Raw genomic sequence first — 15422 nt, 5'->3', positions numbered from 1 at the left:
TTTCCTCTTCGCCAGAACTAAGATCAGTAAGGTACCTTTGCTAGTACAGTAGTACTAGTGGTAAGTTAAGGTTGTAAGTTGACTACTTACGGTCAGTAAGTTACACTACTGATTGACTACGACGGTCGGCCTTTGTGACGTGCCTCTCCCATGGCAGGCGGCGCTCACTAACCCCAAAAAGGCAAAGGGAGGAATCGGAGAGTCCGAGAACCAGAACGACCACTGAGAGACCCAATCTCGGACCATATCGTGGTCCGGCCGCGGCCCCGGGTTGCGACTTGTCAAACCATGTCCGGTGTTCATTCCCTCTCGTCGACCATCTCAGATCACACCTCATCATGACGGATGCAAATGGTAGCAAAGAGCCAACGGGCACGGGCACGGGCACGGGCGCGGGCGCGGGCGCAGGCGCCGACTCGGGGAGACGCAAGTTTACACTGTCGTGTTCTCGATGTAGAGCGTCCAAGCTGAAGTGCGACCGCAAAGAACCTTGTGTCAGTTGTTCTTGCGCATATCAGTGAATTGAAGGGGGCGGGAAGGCTCATATGTGCGCTTTTACAGATGGAATGCGTCAAGCGTAACATCGGCCATCTTTGTACCAAGGACGAGCGGCAAGCACGAGCCAAACGATCAAAGACGGATAATAAAGACAAGACCGCGATCAAAAAGTAAGTTGAAGCTGTTCGACAGGGCTGTGGCGAGCGTCCATGAAACGGCTTGGTACTGACATTGATGTACGTGGAATCAGTGAGACACCATCGGTGGAGGACGAGGGCGAAGCAGAAGCCGAGGAGACAATGCAACTGTTGGAGCATTTTGTCGACGGACCGCCTCGTGCGAGTGCCTCTCTACCCGCTCTGGTCGGCCCAACCTCGTTGTCGGTTGCGCCGGATTTTCCTAATCGACATTGGGAAAATAATGATCCTAAGCGACAGGGTGAGAAACTCACCCTGATCCAAGAGATTGTCGATGCGATGCCAGAGTTGGAGACAATGCATGCTCTTTTTGAAATCTTTGTGACCCGCTGCCAGGGTCCCTTGGGCAATGTGGTGCATACGCCGAGCTTTATGAAACAAGTTGAGCAGTTCAGCAAGTGCTTGCATCTGGCCTCATCAGACTCGCGGGTCTTGGCGATATCGAGCACAGTGACGATGGAATCACTGGGTTGTTTCCTCTTAGCGGTACGTACTCGAGAATATCTGCACTTTCAGGACGTTGTTTCTTGTTCTTGTTGTTGTTGTTCGGGGGGCAGGGGGCGGGGGGGGGGGGTTGTTTCTTTTCGCTCATCCCATAACTTTATCCTATTCTAGCTCGTACTCGGTCTCGCATTTCACCCAACTCCGTCAATGCTCGGATGGACTCCTACGCCTTCGGCCATGCGCGTGGAGGAGCTGCGAGCATCCGACATGCGCTCCCAGGCCTGGAGATCTCTAAGCTTGCGTTGTCTCCAGGATGGAATTTCTCTGTTCTGTGGCTCGATCACTGGCCTGCAGGCCGCGATCATGCTTTTGCTTGATGGTCAAGAGGGGTCTCTGGCACTCGATGCGGTTCTAGTCACTGCAATTTCTGGAGCCCGCAAGCTCGGCCTGCATCGGCTCGGCGACATCAAACTGGACGCCTCTGCATCGCACTCGCCGCTGATGGGCAATGGCAGCTCTGAGCCGGCAGAACCATCTTATCTTCGCACGGAAGTGGGCATTCGAATATGGTAGGTACCCGGACTTTGAGCTAGGGTTTACTGCCTTGATCTGTGTTCTAGTTGATTTTAACAACAATTCTGTGCAGGTGGGCCCTCGTGATGAGAGATTGGTCACGGGGTCAAGCCCTTGGGTACTACACCGTCCGTCCATCACAGTTCAACACTCGGATGCCACTACATATCAATGATGATGATCTCTGTTTGTCCACATGGAGACTCAGTGTCAACGGCGAGATCGCAGAGCGACCTCGATCCGAGTTTACTATGATGTCGTACACCGTCCACGCCCTCGAGCTCGGCAGTATTGTCCGTGAATCGATCGATCTCTGGGGGCTACAGTCCCAGCAGCCCGGTGGCAACGCGGAATCTGCCAAGTTGCGGAAACACCTCAACAACAAGTACGAAAAGTACGTGGCCGGTCTGCCGTCGTATTTTCGACTCGGCAGCACAATAGGACTCACCGCCACCGGTCCATCGGCGGCGATTCCCGTGCAACGATGGATGCTCCACCAGCAGCTGTGGAGCTTCTTACTTCGACTGCATCGGGCGACACTGTTATCTCCCATCGGGCGTGCTTCATGTCAGTTGCTAGCACAGAACATTATCGGCACCCAGGCCCAGATCCAGGCCCGATGCGCCGTCTGCGGTTCGTTGTCGACCAGCGAGACGCAGCTCTTCAACGCGGCTGTCGTGCTACTCCTCGACCTGATCTTCACTTCGGAACAAGAGGCTACAGATAGTGCCACGGCCCACCTCAGCCGATTGATGACACGCGACAAAGTCAGGGAAGCGATTGAATTACTGCGAACCAAAAGCATGGCAGACCAGACCTCCCTCCACGATCTTCACTCGGAGCAGGTCCAAGGGTCCGCCCAACGGAGCGTCGATGCTCTGGAGGCTCTGATGAGGCTATCGGAGGACATATCCGCTCACCCCGAGATCAACAAGCCGGGCAGTGCGGCCGGCACCCTCCAGGGCGAGCCGCCACTAACCGCCCACGCCTCGTTACGGTCAAAAGTCGCCGAGATCCTTCGGGGCTTGAGTCCCAGCGGAAGATCTGACTCGATGGCTGCGGACCCCCTCATGCAAGAGAATCACGCCCCCTTCGATCCCTTTCCCATGTTTGATGTCTCGCCCGCCTTCGCCCATATCGGCGGTCCCGACGGCGCATTCCCATACGACTTGGACGTGCTCCCCATCCTTTCTAATGGGTTCAGCTCTAATTTTTACGAGCCGTTTGACTTTCTCCCCTTACCATTCGACTCTCAACCGCCCAAGGAACTGCCATTTGCAAACTTGGGTGACCTGTCTGGTCCTCTGGGGATGGGGACCCCCCATTCCCCAATTCGTATAGCACTATTGCGTCGGGCACTCGGATGACCTACACGTCTCCGTCGTCTATGAGGAGTGACACCTTTGGATTGGGTGGGGAGAGTGACACTGCGACGACGCCTTCGAGTGTGGATGCGTACGTTGCAGCGAAGTTTTGCCACGCGCTAGGGGATGGATCGTTGCCGAATCTGTAGCCTACTTGTTCATTCATTCCATTCGGCTGACTATGATGAATGAGGGGAATTGGACCCATGAGAATGATGGCGAAATGAGTAGTTCCTGACGATGGGCTTCAATCTGACAATTGTCTGCATATCAGCCAATCCCGTCTCGTGGGTTGCTTCTTCTTTTTTCTCGCCTTTTGATTTAATGATTAATCTCATTTTTGAAGATTGAAAACCCCTTGCATTCTTCTCATGTCAGCCAATCCGATATGGGCATATTCCCGTCTTCGTTTTTGTGTTTTCAATTTCTCGAATATCAAATATTGTTTTCTTTGATTTCCCGGTTCATACAGACCACGTGCCCACCTAACATCCATTCCTACTTGGACTCACTCTAAACGAACAGTTTTATTCCATTCATCACCCGTTCACACCCAAACAAATACAAAAAGTCAACCCCAGCCCTGGCTCCTCGCAACATCCAATCCCCCCCCACCCCCAAATATCATTCCACCTTTCTAACCTCCCCCCCCCCCCCCCCCCCCCCCCAAGATCCCAAAATCAAATCATAAATCTATGCACTTCCATTCGTTCCAGGCAAGTCCACAAACGGATCATCCTCCGGATCCGAGTGCCATCGGTACTCCAGTCCAAAGGCGGTGAAATGGGCAAACTTCAACGCCTTCTCATTCTTGAATCCTGGGATAGGACACTCGTCGCCCTTGGCCGAGGGCGTCTGGACGTCCTGTGAGCGGTCTTCGGGCGCAACGTACGTGTTGGCCATGAAGGCGAAGCCTGCGTCGATGCCGGCGGTGACACCCGAGGACGTCAGGAATTTGCCGTCCTGGACCCAGCGGGCGCGCTTTTGCCAGTTGATGCCGGGGTCTGATAAGATGTCAAAACGAGAGAGTCAGCACGACGTTTCTCCAAAACGAGCAGAAATTCTTCTTTTTTTGAAAAAAAGGTAGAGTGGGAAGGGACGTACGCTTCGGAGTCAACTCATCATACAAGCGCTTATTCGTCGTCGCCTTGCGCCCGTCCAATCGCCCCGTCGCAGCCAGCAGGATGGACCCCGTACAGACGGTAAACACATTCGGCGCGCGATCCACCAGCTGGCCAATGCGCTGCAGCAGGATCGGGTCCCAAACGAGCGGCATCATGCCGAATCCACCGGGGATGAAGAGGGTGTCGAAGTGCTGGTCCTCGCGGAGGGCTTCTGCCAATGAGAGGGTCGGGAGCACGCCGATGCCGTTCTTCATGGAGGTCTCGATGCCGCGGGGCGAGTCGAGATTATGCAGGTTGACGAGTTCGAGGGTGTAGTAGTCGCTTCGGGGGACGATGGCGCCCAGCGGGCCGAAGAGGTCCAGGGCTTCGAATTCATTGTAGACGAGGGAGAGGATGCGGTGCTGGGTGGGCATGCTGGGCAGGTGTAAACGGTGGATGGTGGATTTTCTAAAGAAGAAGGTCTTGAGAATCGAGAAAGAGGACTAGATGGTTCGGATAGCCAAGAGCTGAGCTAGTCAAGACGAGAATGCTTATGCTTATATCCAACGTCAGATCTTGGCCCAAGGATGTCCGGCTATTTGTACCTTTTCCACCACAAGCTACAATGGCATTCATTGCGGGAGGGAAGGCCCGCCAAAATCGATCGGGACCAGTCCCTCTCCCACTTTCCACCCCCAAGCACCCAAGCCCGAAGCGGCCCTGAAGATGTCCGACAGTGGGGGTGGGAAAATCATCTCGTCCTCCGCGGATCGATGCACCTCGAGTGCGACAAGTGACCAGTGCCAAAGGCCACAAGGGGATGTCGACTGTCGAGTGTGGTGAAGAGACGAAAAACAATCAAAAATAAAAAAAAAAATGAAAAAATATAACACGTGCTCCCAAAACTCCGTGTCTTGAAACTCCGTGGAGTTTTGATGAAAACTCCGAAGCTCCACGGCGAGTCACGACTCGTCGAGGTACTGTTGACTGTTGTCTCCGGGCGCATACAGCCGATCCCGTTGGCCCCACTTTTTCCTTTTCAATTAAGAAAATCAACTGAGGAGTGGACCCAACTAGGCAACCCTGAGGAAAATCCATGCTGCATATACGAATATTCGAAAACTTACACCGTCGTAGTATAGTTCATAGTTGAGATTTTAATTTTTCTTCTCTCTGTGTATCAGGCACCCACGCCCAATGTGGCGCTTGTTGTGGTCTGGAGTGAAGAAACGCAGATCCCAATGTGGCGCGCTAATGTAGTACGATGGTAGCAGTCGGCGAAGACGGGCAGAGAGGGTCTGAGAGTTTGAGCGGACCGACTAGTGTGAGTTCTGGACAATGTCGATATGCTGTGGAGACTCTGGAGAGTAGGCAGATCTGATACCACCGGAAATTATTGACATCGACTATTCAACCTAGTACCGACTCCACCGAGTAGGTGGCAGTTGTGTTTGTCCATTTGTTGTGCAATACCTTAGTTCCGTAACTATAAGTCGCTTGCGTTGTTGTTATCGCTGTGGATCCGCTGTTATCGAGACCGTCGTGGTACATCGGGTTGGCCCGCCATGCCAACCCCGCCTCTGGCCCCGCCGTCTGTTCCAGGTACCTAACTGAGGCAAAGTATGTCATACACCTGTCATTGTCTGCTGACTCCTGAGTCCTGATTACATCAGTACTGATACCCGAGTACACTAGTAGGCTTATTACCTTCGGTCACGATAGTAGTTGACTTTTGACAGAAATACTCCATTCTTGTACGACTCTGCCTTATAGCGGATTCCTGATTTCCATGGAGTCGTGGACCTTGTAATTGAGCTACTGTACGAGTGTCCAGTACGTACTTATTATCGGTCGCGAAAGCTTAGTCTCCTCAGGTCACAAATTCACCGACTCTGCCCCCCACCGTTTCCCCCCACTCTGAAAAGTGGATAGTCGATAGTGGATACCCATCCCATCTTAGTACCAACCAACATTAATTAGGTTTAAAAGCACCACCTACGGTAGCTGCTTGACCCCCGTATGTCCACGGATAAAACCACAGACACCCTAAACTTACTCCTGGACACAATCGGAAACAAAAAAACCTAATTGACCAGTGAAAGTTCCCCTCGCCTATCTAATTTGAAGCACATGCTTGGCTCGTTCCTCCCCCTCCCTCCTAATACAACAGACTTGCTGTGGCGCGCTTATGTCCGGTGGGGTCAAGTCAGCCCCAAAACTCTACGGGATGAATCTACTCCTGTCAAAGAGAGTGTCCGGGCTGTGTGGTAGCGCCGATCTTATGCAAGCTGCGGAATCACCGACGGGCCAGTGGCATTGCAGTCTCACCCACAAGACTCGCATTCCTAGTGCCAAGTGGGCGAACCACATGCTTGACGGTTCTGGGCTGGTCTGTCTGCATGATCTGATCTTCTGTCACTGGCTACTCAAAGTGGTAATCCCTCGAAAAAAATGGCCCGAAGAGGGGTGGGTAAAGGGTCAGAGGGGGGGGGGGGGGGGGGGGGGGGGGCTCTTCCTATCAGTAGCCGCATTCAAAGCGCAATCCTGCACGGAAACGCAGTGCCGAGGACAATCAAATCAATTCCAACCGTATCAAGTGAGAAGTGAGATGCACGTCAGCATGAGGGCTTGGATCCTGAAGGCGAAAAGAACGTTTCGTATCAATGCAGGTCAGCGGTAGGTTTAGTCTTTTAATTTCTATTAAGGTAGGTACTAGCAGGTCTCTCATTCAGCTGCCTGAGACCTCCAACGGTGCTAGGCGCAGGTGCAGGTGCAGGTGGTGGTCGGTATATATTTATGATCCATGACAGGGAACATCTCGTGGGACTTCTCTTTTTCTCCCATTCTCATCTACACCGCTGCAACAAGAAAGTGAACCAACAAGCTTCTTGTGCAACCCAACCCATTCCAATCACAATTGATCTACCACGCAGACACCAATCCATCTAGCGGGCAGACTTGGCATCATCTCCACGTGGTCTTCCCATTTATAATCCCCTTCCTAAGCTGTCTGTGTCACATCACATCAATCGACACATAACCACCGACTATGCAGAGCACCACCCCCCGCAGTGGATCGACAACGCCCTTGGGCAGAGATCCGGATATACAATGGTTGCAGCTACTCGCTCACACCAAATGCAAGACCCCTGCAATTCTGTCCTCCGGTCCAGCAATCCCATCCCCATCTTCTCCGACACCCTTGCAGTCCGCAGCCACTGGCACCGGCACCAATCTCAAAAACAACCACAGTGGACGTGCGCACTCATGCAGCAGCGCAACAAGCTATTTCACCCTCCTATCGGTGACCGGGGACGCGCAGCATCTGCAGCACGGCGACGGCCGACAACGTTCAGCCAGGGGCCAGCAATATGCCGGCAGTGTCACACCCCCGGGTCGACACATGGATGATTCCTCGTGGATTGCATGGTTCAGTGCACGTGGCGCCGGCAGCAGCCGTGCCCCCATGCATCAGCCAGAGCCCCAGCATGGGCATGGACAGACGGGGGACTCGACGAGCCGCATCCACGATGCAGGGCCGTCGGGCAACTCGGACCAGTCGTATTTTCCCTCCAAGCCCCCCGTCCAACTGCCAGTGCAATCCCAACCGCAATCGCAATCACAAGGTCCGAGCCAGGACCAAACAACCCTGCCGGATCAAACCATCGTACCTGGAGGCCATTCCCTCGGTACTTCTGCATTCACTAGCACCAGCACCAGCACCAGCACCAGCACCATTACTAGCACGACAAGAGACACTACCCCTCCATTCTCCATCTCCAGCACAGCCTCAGGTCCAGGCACCTCATTCTCCTCCCCACTAGCCCCTCTCACCGATGCAGAAATCGACGCCATGATCCAGCAATTCCCCACCGACTCTACAGATGGCTTTTCCTGGGCCTTTTCTGATCCGTCAACATATGACGCCGGCCTATTTGATCTAGCTGAGACTGATCCAGGCCTGGCAAGCTGGTTGAACGAGCAGCATGCATTTGCGCTGCATCTGGGTGATGGTACTGCAGGTGCTGGGGCTGGTGCTGCAGGTTTCAGCGGACCCACGAGTCCCGGAAAGCGGAGTTTGACTCTCGATGGGTATCCGGGTGAAATGTCCGCGGAGCAGGGGATGGGGTGGGACGTGGGGATCGGCATGGGGATTGGGAGCAAGAAGTTGAAGGTTTAGGGTTTCGAAGGTGTGGGACGTGAGTGAGATCTGGATACGAGATTTGATGATTTGCTCCGATTGATTTGATGAGGATGAAAAGAGATTCCCCCTTTTTCTTTGATTGGTTAAACGTTATATGAGATTTATTTCTGTACATAGGATCCTTGTCTAGCAGTATATAATTTTGATGATTTTATTGGACTTGTGACGATTTCTGGCCTTTCATTCGATCCTGGCTGGTCTTGCATACTAGACTGCTGTTTCAGAGATAAGATCAGTGTATTGATCAACCTTACTCATGAATGAAACTGAAGTATAACCCATTTTGGAACATGATCACCATTTTCTTTTTCTTTTTTCTTTATTCTAAACCTCAAATTTCCAATCTCGGGCTCTTGCTGAACTTTCAGTGTCTGAATACCCTGACCACCTGCCAATCAATCTTGATACCTATTCAATTCTTGTGATCAATCCATTCCCATTCCAGCCGAGTCAAATGGGTAGGTGTTCCCCCATGGACCTCGGAGAAGCCTGTGCACGGATAGACGCAGCTAGACAGACGCACCCACCTGCAGACGGCTAGCTTTGCGTTCTAGGCGTTTATAAGTCTTCAGATTGACTCGAAACCCCTTGAACGCAGAGAATGTCAGTACCGTCAGATTTCATATTATAGCTTGTAGATTTGGACATGACCAAGGTTCATTGACTACCATAGACTATAGCGTAGCCTTCACTTCAAGTTCTCACTCTGTACACCCAGCATCTCTAGAATCTCCGGATATAGATGCAATAGTCAGTAGAATCACATTCCGCAGGCCTCGGCGCCACTGTCAACCGCCGAGGCTACTGGGAGACATATCTCACGTATTCAGCTCCGGGACCTGGCCCTTCCACGGACGTAAACCAGTTCCACAACCACAGATCCATACATGATGGAGCCCTGCACGAGTACCCCCGTCACCGATGCCCCATGATTCAAACGCGTTAGCCCTATTGACACGCGGACGATCTGTAAACTTTTTTCCTTTCAAGTCTTCTACAGATTGGACATCATCTCTGACTCGGACGTAGACTCAGCCCGCTTAGATCCGTCCACAAAATCACTCCGTGCATCAAGCATACCTTACTTTCCACTCCCTGTTGTCGTAATTATCGTTTTCTCGTCTCATTCTATCCGCTGTATATTGGGTGGTCATGAATACTACCCCCATGGTCTGAGATTCACGCTAGCCACGCTAACCATCCTTAGCTAATGGCTAATGGCTTGTGGCTTGTGGCTAGTGGCTAGTAGCTAGTCGCCGCAGATCACCCCCGGTCCGCCGCCGCCGCCCCCGTTCCCTCCGAGCTAAGTCTAGCGGAGTGGCAAAGCATCGCTTTGACGCCGCGGAGTTTCAGTGAAAGTTGGAATTCCGAACTCGGGAGTCGGGACTTCCAATGAGGTGCCCGGACTGGACGGGGGTGGTTTGTGAATTGCTGCAGGTCCGTGGTGCTGTTGCAGATCTATCGAGGGTGCCTTCTTCTAGTTAGGGACGTGCTGGATTGTTTCGATCGAAGTCCGTGGAGATAGATGTTGGTGGAGCCAAGCTGAGCCAAGGCTAGCCAAGATGGGGGTTTCATGTGGTGGTTTTTCTTTTCTCGAGATCTAGGATCTTATCTGTGTTTTTTTTCTTCTGTGCAAAAGAAAAAAAAAAAAAAAAAAAAGGAATTTAATTAACGAAAAAGCGACAAAGGTAGAAGATTGGAAGGAATTTTATTTGATTGCCAGAACGGAATAAACGCAGTACTAAGATATTGTGTCTGTTTTAGAGCGATCGGGTCTAAGCCTATTCTTCATGAGATGGGAAAGTGACAATCTAGGAACAAGAACAGAAATGGATGAATAAAAAAACCAAACAACCTTGTGATAAGACTTGAAATCAAGCTTGAGAAAACGACGGACCTGCTTAGCACCAAACAAATAGGGGTCAAAGTAAACACATCACGAACCGGGTCCACGTTACTGTAGTGCCAACATATCCAAAGAGAGACAGAGGGAGAGGTAATGCGATAGAGAGAACAAACAGACAATCTAGACAAAAAAAGGGAAAACATGAGGAACAAGAAAAGCACAGTTAGAAGTTTCTACCTTAAACTTCCGCGCGCAAGACTCGCAGACTAGATGGGCTCAGGTGCACCGGCAGGGCAACACGATGGTCCGAAACAACTGCATGGCCCACCTGCCAGTTGTGCAGCACACGATACCGCACATCGTCCAGCGCCGCAGCTGCCTGAAGGAACGGATGAACCGCAGCAGTCTTGGCTGCATTGTCATCACCATCGCCCTTGCTCTGGTCACCACTACCACCGTCCGTGGTGTCCGGGATCTGCACGAAATATGACTTGGCAGTGGACTCGCCCACGTGCTTCTTCTTCTTCTTGTTGCCGGTCACGACGCCCTCGTGCAGAATGCTCAATGAGAGTGCACCACCGGCGACACGGCGAAAATCATCACCAATCTCGGCAGTGTATTGCATGGGGTCCAGACCCTCGAAGATGATGGGGGAGTGCACCTTGGCCAACTCGGCGACGTGTTCCAGGCGGAACTGGCCAATAGAGGTATCCTTGGGGACCTTGATCTTGAGTCCAAATGGGTAAAGAGGCTCGAACTGGACTTTCTCAGCGAGCTCGGATCCATCGATGGCCTCGATGACCCGGTACATGGGCGCATCGGCACAGAGGAACTTGAGGCCCAGCTCATCCTGGCAGACACGGTAGGAGGCCTCGCCCTTGGCGGGGTTGCGGTTCAGACTGAGCGAAACGCCAGTTGTGTCCAGGTAAGGGGTGTTGTGCCAGGGAGTGACAGGAAAAGTGCTGTATCGCTTGTGCGGCAGTAGTGCGACGGAGAGCTTGTCGGTGTTGTCACTGGCATGAATCGACAGACGCACGTGCAAGGGCGAGGCTTTGGCGACGAGGGCAGAGAATGCCTTGCCGCGCTTGATCATGCCACGAGCGACGATAGAGCAGTGTTTCTTGACGGCGTTCTTGCTCATCTTCTTCTCCTTGAAAAAGAGAGCAAGATCGGTCATCAGGAAACGGATATAGCCCTGATACGTCAGAGTGGCATTGGGGTCTCTCTTCAGGTCCGCGTCAAAGTCATAGCCGGCGGGAAGATACGTGTCCCATAGACGATCCTTGAGCTCACCGATGCGGCTGGCATAGTCCTCCTCGGTATAGGGAACACTGTGCGAGCCCTCGATCAGATCAAAGGGGTCCGAGAACTTGATGTGCTTGAGTCCCAGTCGGTCAACGATGTGGTGAAGACCCTCCGCGTATCGGAAGACCTCTTCGTCAGAGACGCCCAACAGGTCATTGTAGCAGCACCCATCACTGACGATAGTGACATGGCCACCAGGTGGGTAGATCTCCTGGATACGCGCACCCATGGAGTTGAAATGCTCCAGGGACATACGCTCTCCGACATCCGGCTCGGGTCCCAGAACCTTTTCGTCGTGGTTAGGGCTCTTGAACGGGTAGGCGGGGACTACCATGTTGATGGGTTCCTGCTTGGAGACAAAGTACCGCAGAGTCTCGAGCATCTTGGGCTTGTAGATTTCATCGTACCGGTCCTGGGGTCCGCTGATACGATATGAGGCGATGATCTCGGAAATGCGCTCAATGAGAGCCTCATTGGCGGCTTTCTGTCTTGCTCCCGACACCGCGTCATGAGCGTGAAGAGTCGTCTGGATGCTCAAACGGCGCGTGGTCTCGAACGCCTGCAAGGGCTCGACACCTCGCGCTTCGATACTGGGAGTGATGGTGATGGCGTTGGACAACATTTTGGTCTATCGATGAAAGGAAGATGCAGAAAAATCGTCTATATTCAATGAATGAAAACCGAAAGTGGAATGAATTTTGAAGCGATCGCTCGTATATCGAATAGAGTAGCGATGAGGAGAATAAAAGTATTCTTGTGGTTTCTTTTCAGCGTTTTTGGCACTGGTAGCGAACTGGAGACTGGCCTTGGAGTTCTTACTTTCCACACCGTGATCCAGAGTCATTCTTATACATATTAGATATCTTCTCTGCAGCTCCAAGGCCACTCAGCATCAGCTTGGAGCCGTCCCTCTCTCTCCTCCCCCGAGGTAACCGGCTGTCCGCGGAGAGCAACTCCCAAGCCCCTGGACCACGCAGCGCATCTTTTGCTCTGTTTCCAGGAGACCGTGTCAAAGACACCGTACCAATAGACCATACACGTGGAAAACGGCCCAGCTTCGCGCATGAAGACACGCACTGACGAGTAAACCAAGCAAAGACGACCCAACGAGAGCTCACAGAGGTCCGGCACACTGCATCAAGCCTATCAAATTGCGGATATTACATCGAACTACGTTACATTTGGTCTGGATAGGGCACCTGGTTGCCACTGTCGTCCGCGGTTTCCGTCTGCTGTGAAGGGGGGATTCATCTTTTGACCACGAGTTCTAGACCGCGCGTCCAGCTTGTTTCCAGCTGTGGCCGGGTGCAGGTCTAAGCGGTTGGTCTGTATCTAACTGTGGTGATTCCTTTGAATTTCGTGCTTGATCCTTCGATCGTCCGGGCACGGCTATCAGGTACAGTGGTGATTTGAGCCCGTCTTCCGAATTAGGAAGGAGGAAGGATGAGCCAATGATTGTTGTACTCGGGTATTCCTGTCAATGAGAGATTTGTAGAATGACACCTAGCTGAGAGTCTTGAAATGGACTATAGCTGTTTCCTACGATTTTGAGCTTTTTGAGCGAGATTAGATTGGGGCCGCGATTGAAATTCCAGACAATGTGATGGTACGTGATAGTTAGGGCTGGGCAGTTTAAAAACATCGACATCTCCCTCAGGAAAGCCAAACAGGCATTCCAGTAGCCTGGATAACCATGAATCCCTTTTGAACTTTGCTTTTCTCCGACGAGATCGAAATTAGAGCTTGTATCCCTACCCAACGTGGAGCAGATGAAGTGGTAGGACCGTGCAAAAGTGAGGATTTTGCACGGTGTGACAGGAGATCTGGGACCACAGAAATAGGTATGAGCAAGAGTTTGCTCCACCATGAAGGAGTAGAATCCCCCCATCTCTCCTGTCTCTATATTGCTTCACTCACTACTGGGACTACACTGTGGCAAAGCTGTATGGAAAGAACAAGTGCATATCGTCTAATTTATCTGCGCTCAACTAATCTAAGGCATAGGGGGAACAGCCTTCTTGTAAGCGGCCTGCACCTCAGGCAGAGCATCAAGCTTCTGAATGTAAGCGTTGATAGCCGGGTACTCCTCGAATGGCTTCAGGGCAGGGCCCGCCAGCACAGAGATCTTCAACCATGGGAGAATGGCAAAGTCAGCGATGGTCAGACGGCCCAGGGCAACAAATCCGTTCTCCGCGGACGCAAGATGTTTCTCCAGCACAGATCGCAGACGCTCCACTTCGGCCTGGTAGCGGGCAATCACGGAGCCGTTGGGCTTCTCGCCGTGGGCACCTTCGTGGAAGGCGAGGAACCAGACTAGTTGGCCCTGGTAGGGACCCAGACCGGAAACCTGCCAGGCGAGCCACTTGTTGATGGTAGCACGCTCTTCGGGGGTAGTGCCGCCGAGTTTGCCACTGGCGTCGTACTGGGAATGGTTGTCAGCTGGATCTTGACAAGATCGATGGGTGGAAAACGCCGCTTACTTTCTCGGCCACGTATTGCAGGATGGCGGCACTCTCAAAGACGGTGAACTCGTTGTTCTTGTGGTCAATCAGGCCGGGCACACGACCGTTGGGGTTGACCTTGGTGGTGTATTCAGAGTCCTTGACGGTGCCCTTGCCCTCGCCGAAGCCGAGGGGAACACACTCGTAGTCCAAGCCGAGGTGCTCGAGGGCCATGGCTACCTTGACGGGGTTGGGACCGGGGCCTACGAATGATCTTCATCAGAGAGACTCTCGAGGCTTGATCTGACTGGAAGGAAAATCTTACCGGCGTGGGTGTAGAGGGTGAATGGAGCCATTGCAAGGATTGAAGAGGAAAAACTGCGCTTTGGGACACGGGCAAAGGTCGAATGAGATTTGGTGCGAAGTGTATTTCGTAGAAGAGAAGAAAAGTTCATCTATGTCTATTGGAGGATGTTGGCACTGTTGTTATTGTTGTCGTGAATGAAGGCTCAGAGGTCCATTCCAATCCCTCTCTTTATACCTGTTGGAGGCCATATGTCCAGGGCCAGAAGCTGCATCCTTAGGCTACACAGTCGACGACTAGCCCCCACTCGAAGATGTGCACAGTGGGACATTTCACAGTTGGTAAAGCTCCGAAACTCCACACGACTGATACTGATTCTCTGGACTGAATCAATTCACACATAGCTTCGATCCGAGCTCCTAGGAAGCCGAAGACGGTCCTCCCCGATGTGGGACTGTGGAGCCCAGCCGTGGCTTCGGTCACATCCAATGATGGTGTAATGTCTGGAGATCTACATTTGAGCTCAAACAAGCTAGCTAGAAGATGCTTAGCTGTCAATACCGACGTTCAGCGTTGTTGGCTGGTCTCTTCGTGGAATGAGATCACTTCACGACTCCGGGATGCATTCATTCGGGCAATCGGGCTGGGCGATGTGATTCCGAAGCTCCGAAACTCCGCGGGCGGTGGCAAAATATCCGAGACTTTGGAATCCCCGCGGACATTAACTACTGGACTTGTTGAGGTCAACGTGTGTTGAGACAAACATCGTGATGTTTTTCTGCTACGCATCCTAGCCCTTTCGGAAAAAATGGGATCACATGTGCTCCGATGTGGCAAAGGTTCCTGGAGTTTCAGCTCTGATGGTCTCTGGTGATCACTAAGTGGTGGTTTCCAACACAGAGTCTTGTCTCCGAAGGAAGGTGCCAGAGACCATCTGCTGGAGACGATGAGGCAAGACGAGAGTGCAAACTCCTATCTAAACTTGTACCTTGTGAATCGCATTGCTCTACAGTTAACTCTACCATGACTGCGTCAACTGATTTCACCTTCACTAATCAATGCGATATCTAGCTGTCACAGAGATTAGGTGCTTCAATTAAGTCTACGTTGTCAGAGGCCGACTGACCCACGAAGATACAACCT

General features: G+C 52.3%; 5 protein-coding genes across 5 annotated transcripts; 2 read left to right on the top strand and 3 right to left on the bottom strand.

The window, feature by feature from the left end:
• Positions 1–338: 338 nt before the first annotated feature.
• N7539_003223 (putative C6 transcription factor) lies at positions 339–3225 on the top strand (the record flags this gene model as incomplete). Its single annotated transcript, XM_056932825.1, has 6 exons — positions 339–442; positions 474–668; positions 749–1181; positions 1311–1708; positions 1786–3006; positions 3054–3225. 6 exons carry the CDS (start codon positions 339–341, stop codon positions 3223–3225), a joined length of 2523 nt encoding a protein of 840 aa, XP_056792784.1.
• Positions 3226–3769: 544 nt separating this feature from the next.
• Positions 3770–4613, bottom strand: N7539_003222 (DJ-1/PfpI family protein; the record flags this gene model as incomplete). Its single annotated transcript, XM_056932824.1, has 2 exons — positions 3770–4080; positions 4181–4613. 2 exons carry the CDS (start codon positions 4611–4613, stop codon positions 3770–3772), a joined length of 744 nt encoding a protein of 247 aa, XP_056792783.1.
• A 2615-nt stretch (positions 4614–7228) lies between these two features.
• N7539_003221 (uncharacterized protein) lies at positions 7229–8359 on the top strand (the record flags this gene model as incomplete). The annotated part of the gene is made up of 1 exon (XM_056932823.1): positions 7229–8359. The coding sequence occupies one exon, from the start codon at positions 7229–7231 to the stop codon at positions 8357–8359; it is 1131 nt and encodes a 376-aa protein (XP_056792782.1).
• A 2108-nt stretch (positions 8360–10467) lies between these two features.
• N7539_003220 (isocyanide synthase family protein) lies at positions 10468–12156 on the bottom strand (the record flags this gene model as incomplete). Its single annotated transcript, XM_056932822.1, has 1 exon — positions 10468–12156. The coding sequence occupies one exon, from the start codon at positions 12154–12156 to the stop codon at positions 10468–10470; it is 1689 nt and encodes a 562-aa protein (XP_056792781.1).
• A 1371-nt stretch (positions 12157–13527) lies between these two features.
• On the bottom strand, positions 13528–14331 carry N7539_003219 (glutathione S-transferase family protein; the record flags this gene model as incomplete). The annotated part of the gene is made up of 3 exons (XM_056932821.1): positions 13528–13956; positions 14015–14238; positions 14301–14331. 3 exons carry the CDS (start codon positions 14329–14331, stop codon positions 13528–13530), a joined length of 684 nt encoding a protein of 227 aa, XP_056792780.1.
• Positions 14332–15422: the final 1091 nt, after the last annotated feature.

The sequence above is a fragment of the Penicillium diatomitis genome, assembly GCF_028827545.1.
Source record: "Penicillium diatomitis strain IBT 30728 chromosome Unknown utg000003l_segment0_segment0, whole genome shotgun sequence".
Classification (NCBI taxonomy): domain Eukaryota; kingdom Fungi; phylum Ascomycota; class Eurotiomycetes; order Eurotiales; family Aspergillaceae; genus Penicillium; species Penicillium diatomitis.
Note: the sequence above shows the minus strand (reverse complement) of the source record. Positions and strands in the feature narration are given on the sequence as shown.